Source organism: Atta colombica, unplaced genomic scaffold (genome assembly GCF_001594045.1).
Source record: "Atta colombica isolate Treedump-2 unplaced genomic scaffold, Acol1.0 scaffold282, whole genome shotgun sequence".
NCBI classification, from domain to species: Eukaryota; Metazoa; Arthropoda; class Insecta; order Hymenoptera; family Formicidae; genus Atta; species Atta colombica.
The window spans coordinates 31,587-38,886 of NW_017259384.1; the positions used below are offsets into that span (position 1 = coordinate 31,587).

Consider the following 7,300-nt stretch of genomic DNA (forward strand, 5'->3'; position numbering starts at 1 on the left):
TATATGCCTTTATTACACATGATGTTATATTAGTATTATGTTATGATTTCAATTTTTTATTGTTAATATTAATAAAATTATTATGAGTTTGTGAGAATCGATTTGTCACTGTAGTAGCGCCATCATAAATTGTAGTAATTTACATTAAATGATTACTGTAAGACGTGCAAAAGACTTAGTGGTTATTTCGTGATATAGTGTAGAGGAATAGTAAAGCATTATATAACAAAAGTACTTTACTTTTCTTTATTTAGTTTGTTGTTTCGTATATCTCACCTGTTTGGGGTATACGACATTTTTAATGCCGGGGCGGGATTTATGCCCAAAGTACAAAGTAGGCAGATTTAATTCAGCGCACTAAATGCAATAAACGCGATTACGTAAAATATGTACCTCATGATACTTGTAATACATGTGAGAAGATTGTGATTATTTATTACTTCGTATACATATTTATCATTTTCTTATTCCTTAATAAAACTTTATAAACACATTTTATAAATTAGTATGTCATTTTACGACTTATTTATATGCATTATTTGTAAATTTTTCATGAGCTATATATATCCCCCGTCCCCCTATGAGCCATATATCTCACTTCTATGGAATATATAGCAAAAATAATGAGTTTAAAAAAATTCATTTTTTAATATAAATATTTCAGATTTGCAATATTTTTTTCATAATAGTACAATGTTTTTACTGATATAATTCGTTTACTTTAAACGTAGTAAATAATACTTAATAAATTAAGATTTTTATAGGAGTGGTATATTCCGAAGTTATCCTAATAAATTAATCATCAAGATAATATAAAAATTATAAACAAAAATTTTAAGATAAATGGAAATGAAATTTATTTATTTTTTTATTTATCATTTTTTCTGGAGTAATAAATTTCATGTTAGAAAACTATAAAAAATTTGTGAGAATTTCTAAAAAGAAAGAAGATTTCTTTTATTATCTCTTCCTATTAACGTAGAAATAAATTTTGTAGTAAGTAAAAAAATAAACATAATTTAAAGATATAATAAAAAATATGATAATAAATAAAGACATAAATAAAAAAATAAATTTTAAAGTTATAAAAATATAATAAACTCTAGCAATCTCAATTTTTCCCGAATACAAGTTCAAGATAGTTTGAAAATAAACTCTTCAAACATTCGCTGAAGATTGAGCTTAAAGAGAAATTCCCGAAATCTTGGCGCATATTTTTAAGTATTGTGAGCCTTCATCTCGAGCAGCGTAGTTTTACGAAATTGAATTATTTACCTGCCATAAACAACACAGGCGTTTAGATTCGTAGCCCGTTTGCTTTCTGCAGCCACGTTCGACGCCATGTTCTCGATACTTACAAACTGTATCGTTTGATCGATATAGTCGTTAGTCGATATCTCAGTCGTCAGAAGTTATACATAAACTGTGCTGCTGTGCTCCAAAATTCTGCATATCTTCTATCGGTAATCCTCTTCAATCTTGCTTTTTATGGTCACGCAATTATGAAAACTAGCTTAACATATCCGAAAAATCATATAAAAAACAATTTTTCATTAGATAATACATTCAAATTAAAAATTCCGAAAGTTTTTATTCTTATTTCTATTGACATTGTTTTTTTATTCATTAACGTTAGTAATAACTTGATAATTGAACTTGGTTGAAAGTATAATATTGAATGCAGGTAGGATTTAATTCAGAAGAATATGAAATTATCAAAGATTGAATTTATATAAGTTTAATATAAGTTTTATAATATAAGTTTTAAATTTAATTCTCAATATATTTTATGTTTAATGAATAAAATCTATAAACAATCATATGATGTATTTCTGGGTTCACCTATAGTTGCAGATCTGGTTCTATAAGATTTATAAAAATGGATTTGTTAAATAAGCTTTGTTTCCATCTTGATTTCTATTATAGATATATTGATGTGTTAATTTCAATTCATTCGCACTGTGATATGATCTTAGAAGTATTTAATTATCATTCAAGAATAAAGTTCACGATTAAGATAAATCGGAATAAATTAAATTTTTTAGATGTTATCCTATAAAAAAGGATAAAAAAAAGGATAATTTCTTAATTTACCACATGCATTGCAAACCTATATCTTTTCCAAGGTACTTAAATTTTTATTCTTTTCATCTTATTTGTCAAAAGATCGGTATAGATTTGATTGATTTGATACCACTAGATTTAATTGTATTAAAAAAAGACTGCGTTGTAAATTAGAAGCATAATGACAGTGGTAATAATCATAATAAAAGTAATTATGATTCAGGTAACAATCAGATTTAATTACATATTTTATCATTCCTTCCGCATGTTCTTATTTTTGCCAAGAAATTCAAAAAATTTTCTAAAAATAACCTTTACACAAGAATAACTTATATTGGTCTGAAAAAATCTGAATTTAAATCTTTAATTTAAAAAGATAAATTACCGACTACTTAGCACTCTAATGTAGTTTACAAAATTAATTGTGGATCATATGAGTCATACGTAGGTCAAAATGGACAGAATATTAAAAATCAGACTTAATAAACATCGTAATTATATCATGCGGAATATCTCTCAACATTCTACTTTTATTAACACAAAACATAGAGTAGAAAAATTGAACATGAATTTGATTGGAACAATGTTGAGAGTATTTGATAAGTACTTGATAAGAAGAAGTATTTGAAATGATTTATATTCATAAATAAGATCAAGATTTAAATTTAGAAAGAGATATAGAATTGTTAGAACCGTTATATTGCCTTTTTGAAAAATCTTGATTCCGTTCCCTCATGTTATTATTTATTATTGTTATTGTTATTATATTTATAAACACATAAAATTTTATCAACGCTCATTAAGTGTACTGTAATCGAGAAATCATTTTATATCGACTTCTCATTACCTATACAGCATCGATATTGCGGAAAGTTTTTAGAAATGTTTCAATCTTTTACATATATCTCATTTGCAACAATTCTAAAAGGATTCTGCAACATGAAATGTCTTAAATCAGAAATGTTTCTAAAATTTATCATAGGCAATAAATTGAAAAAATTATTTAAATAGATTAAAAAATTATGATGTTAAAATGGCTCCAAAATGTTTACTAAAAATCATTTTTTCAATCATTCAGTTTAACGTCATTTTAATGTTATTGTGACTTGTTCTGCTTTAATTGCAAAAAACTTTTGTATACGATAATGATATTGCGAATAATTGTGTGGAAATTGCAAGTGCGATTTTTTAATAGATTATTTATACATATAATGTGATTAATTAATCAAAATCGTTGGTATAATTATTATTTTTGAGAAACATTTTAAGTTTATTTCAATAATCTGTAAACAGATCACAAATGTGACTGGTGTGTGTGTGTGTGTGTGTGTGTGTGTGTGTGTGTGTGTGTGTGGGGGGGGGGGGGACAAAACTCTTAATAAATTTTAAGTACACTAGTCGACAGAAATACTTTTACACAATCAAGATAAATGCGTGTCGAAACACAATCGAAACGTATATAACTTGTATGCATTTCGATTGTATTCGAAATGCATCCATATCTTGAATGTGTAAAGGTATTTCTGTACTTCGCCAATGTACTTCAGAAATGATATTTAAATATATGTTTAATTGATTACTTAAACAATATTTAAATTTATATTGTCGACAGACAGAATAATTAATGAGTAAGGCCGTGTTCCAAATTTACTGCTAGCACTAAAAATGCTACAGTCTACGTTATATGCACTATATATTTTCAGTATTGGCAGTCAATTTTGGGACACAGTCTAAAACGTCGTGTGTTAGTTGCGTTATACATATAATACTGAGATAAAAACATAGAGATGTCAACATTTTTTGAAATGATCATAATACAACGTCACATTCGTTTTATAAAAACTCTTCTTTTGTTTTTTAATAAAAGTAACTTCAGAGATTTTTATTTTTTATTTTTTTTAGTAATTTTTCTTCATCAAGATTCTAATGTTGTTCCAATTAAAATTACGATTGAACTCAATTCTATGTTCAGTTATTACCGAGTGTTGAGTTGTTTTAATGTGATTGCGATGTTTTCCTATTTTGATTTTTAATACTCTCTTTATCTCTTTATTTTTTATCTAATCGCAATCACAGCAATTAATTTTATATATAACATTAGAACGTGAGAGTAATGGTATTTTGTCTTTATGGATTTTAATAAAATTGTTTAATTTATTTAGACTCGTATAAGCTAGTCTCATATATGAAAATTCTCCAAAAATGTTTTGAATTATTGAGCTAAAATCGATACATATGAAATTGTAACAAATTTTTTTAGATTTCCATTAAAAATAGATTTGCTATTATTATTTCAGCATTGGAATTAGTTGTTAAAATTTTGTGTTTAATTTTTTTTAATGTTGGTAAAAATTAAATCAATGGAGTAACCATTTTTTTGGAGAATATTTATATTAATAAAAAATTTTCTTTTTTTTTATAAAAAATAGAATGAGAAAGTGTATAAAAGAGATAATTATTCTGGAAAATATTACACTATTTACAGACTATACTCATGATTGCTTGTTCAAGCGCCATACCTATATTTTTAATTTCAACTTATATCTGTGCTATTAGAATAACGATCGTGATGTTAAGAAAGCATAGCTTGAGCTGTTTATCAAGATTAGACCTTACATTGACTCTAAAAGATTGCTACGTTGCGTTTCGCTATTTGTTATCAGAATATATCTATAAATAAATTAATCGTTGTGTATGTGATAAGAGAGACAAAACTTATGTAATTCTATATATTATATATATTATATAAAATTATATAAAACATTGTATGGTGAAAACGTACACAGATATATACATTATCTTATCATTAAACAATAGCCAGCAATTGTACTGAATTACTAGTTATAGCATTTAATATAGGTAGTGCACAAGAATTGTTTCAATATCAATGTCAAGTTCCCTTTCATAAAAATAATTAAATTGTATTATATTCAACAACTGATAAATTACGAGATTAACCTTTAAGACAATAAATGATGTTTCTGATATACATTGTGCGACATTACATAATAAATGCATAACAAGCTCAGATTATCTACGCGTTCGTCATCTTGTCATTATACTCGTTTATTTCTATCGCTACTGACCGCATGTGTTATTTCTGTGTGATGCAATCGCAATTGATAACAGTCGTTTGACGATGAACATTTCTTGGACATTAAACCACTCAGTATCGTTCAGTCCTTTTCGAAAGCAGTAATATGGCTGTCACTCTCGTATTGTCGATTCTTATAGTTTTGGTGATTCTCTATTTCTTCTTGACGAAAAATTATAAATATTGGCAAAAACGTGGAATACCTTGCCCAGATGGAGCCTTGCCCGGTGTCGGTCACTTCTGGGAAGTCACCACACAAAAGATCACTATAAGCGAATGGTGTTGTAGGATCTACAATGCATATCGGGATCGCAGTATGGTAGGAATCTACAATTTCATGACGCCGACGTTGATGGTCCGCGAACCGGAATTGGTAAAGACGGTGCTGCAGACAAGTTTTACGAACTTTCATGAGAATGGTTTGAAGATCGATCCTAAATTGGATCCTCTTCTGGCGAACAATCCTTTCTTCAACTACGGTGAAAAATGGATGACCGGGAGAAAGCGCTTGACCTATGCGTTCTCCAGCATGCGACTAAAAATCCTGCTCGAGACCGTCAAGCAGGTGTGCCAGACATTCGAAGGTTACCTGGACAAAAAAATAGATAAAGCTGGAAAAGTGGAGTTAGAGCTAAAGGAATTGTTCTCCAGATTCACTTCACAGGTGGTATCTGGTGCTGGTTTTGGCATCGATGGCTTAAGCTTCAACGAAGAGAAAGAGAAAGATTCTTTCTACGCAATGGGCAAGTCCTTCCTTAATTCGACCGTTTTGAACAATATTATCTTCATCCTTGTGTTTTTTATACCGCCGTTGGGCAAAATTTTCAAGGCGAGAATCTTACCGAAAAAGGCTGATCAATTCTTTAGAACGATCATTGCAGATGTTATGGAACAAAGAAGGAAGGAGGCGACACCCAGAAACGATTTTCTTCAGCTGATGTCTGATCTGGAACGAATAGAAGGCGATAAGTTTAACTTAGAAATTCTTACGTCCCACGCGGTATCATTTTTCGTCGACGGTTATGAAACTTCCAGCTCAGTCTTAAGTTTTATAGGCTTCCACTTGGCTAGTAATCCAAAAGTGCAGGAAAAATTACGCGAAGAGGTGATGTCTGTGCTGAATAAATATGATGATGTGATTACTTATGAAGCCTTGAAGGATATGACATACATGGATCAGGTAATAAATGAATCGATGAGAATCTTACCTACTCTGGGATTCCTAAGCAAGGTTTGCACGGAGGAGACTGAGTTGAGAGGGTCCGATGGGCTCGTCTGTCGCGTAGAACGTGGAATGTACATCATGATATCAATTAGCGGTCTACAGACAGATCCACGATACTGGGAGAATCCCGAAGAGTTTGATCCCGATAGGTTTGGTCCAGATAGAAAACACAACATCGAGAAATTCACCTTTCTTCCTTTCGGCGAAGGACCGCGAATGTGTGTAGGAATGAGAATGGCTCAACTGCAGATGAAAGCGTGTTTGGCTACGTTTTTGAGAAAATACAGCATAGAGCTTTCTCCAAAGACACAGTTACCTTTAAAAATGATATCTTCGACCTTCCTGGCCAATGCAGAAGGCGGTCTTTGGAGTATAATCCAGCCGATTTAACTATGAGATTTTATTTACCTTTTTTCTTGTATGAATTTTTTTGGATTGTTATTCAGCCGCAATTTAATTACGAGATTTTAGTTTTTTTTTTAAGTAAATGTGTTTTTTCTTTAATTTACTTTTTTTTGCAATATGGATTTTGTAATATATTTATTTTTGTGAGATTACTTTCCTGATGATAAATATTTTTCAATCATGTTAAATGATACTTTAATACAATAAAAAGAATATTTAGGAATTGATAGGCTCCAAAGAATAAATCAAAGAATAAAAAAAAAATGATGTTTATGCGAGTCAAGTACTGGATGTCTGTGTGTAAAATATTTATTATTATTTAATACAAACTATACATTTTGTATTAAATAACAAATATTTTATACGCGGACGTCCAGTTCTTGGCTCGCATTATTTTTTTTTATTGATACTTTAATAAAGTAATTGTATATAAAAGATAAATAAAACATTATTTTCATTTAAACAAAAACATTATTTTTTTTTAATTTTAAGGAAATATTTTATTTATCCAA

General features: G+C 29.1%; 2 protein-coding genes across 2 annotated transcripts in view; one reads left to right on the forward strand and one right to left on the reverse strand.

The window, feature by feature from the left end:
- LOC108689941 (probable tubulin polyglutamylase TTLL1) overlaps positions 1 to 1,343 on the reverse strand; it is a 9,526-nt gene extending 8,183 nt beyond the window's left edge. The window contains exon 1 of the mRNA XM_018196933.1: positions 1,276 to 1,343. Within this exon, the coding sequence (XP_018052422.1) occupies positions 1,276 to 1,343 (68 nt within the window). The remainder of the gene's footprint in view (positions 1 to 1,275) is intronic.
- Positions 1,344 to 5,208: 3,865 nt separating this feature from the next.
- LOC108689939 (probable cytochrome P450 28d1) lies at positions 5,209 to 6,838 on the forward strand. Its single transcript, XM_018196930.1, has 2 exons — positions 5,209 to 5,901; positions 6,040 to 6,838. The coding sequence occupies exons 1-2, from the start codon at positions 5,265 to 5,267 to the stop codon at positions 6,771 to 6,773; spliced, it is 1,371 nt and encodes a 456-aa protein (XP_018052419.1). The 5' UTR covers positions 5,209 to 5,264; the 3' UTR covers positions 6,774 to 6,838.
- The last annotated feature ends 462 nt before the right edge of the window (positions 6,839 to 7,300 follow it).

Excerpts from the sequence above, each read along its gene's own strand:
- LOC108689939 (XM_018196930.1), top strand. The coding sequence starts at position 5,265 with ATGGCTGTCACTCTCGTATTGTCGATTCTTATAGTTTTGGTGATTCTC. Across the intron at positions 5,902-6,039 it reads AGATTCTTTCTACGCAATGG|ATGTTATGGAACAAAGAAGG; the intron begins GCAAGTCCTTCC and ends CGATCATTGCAG.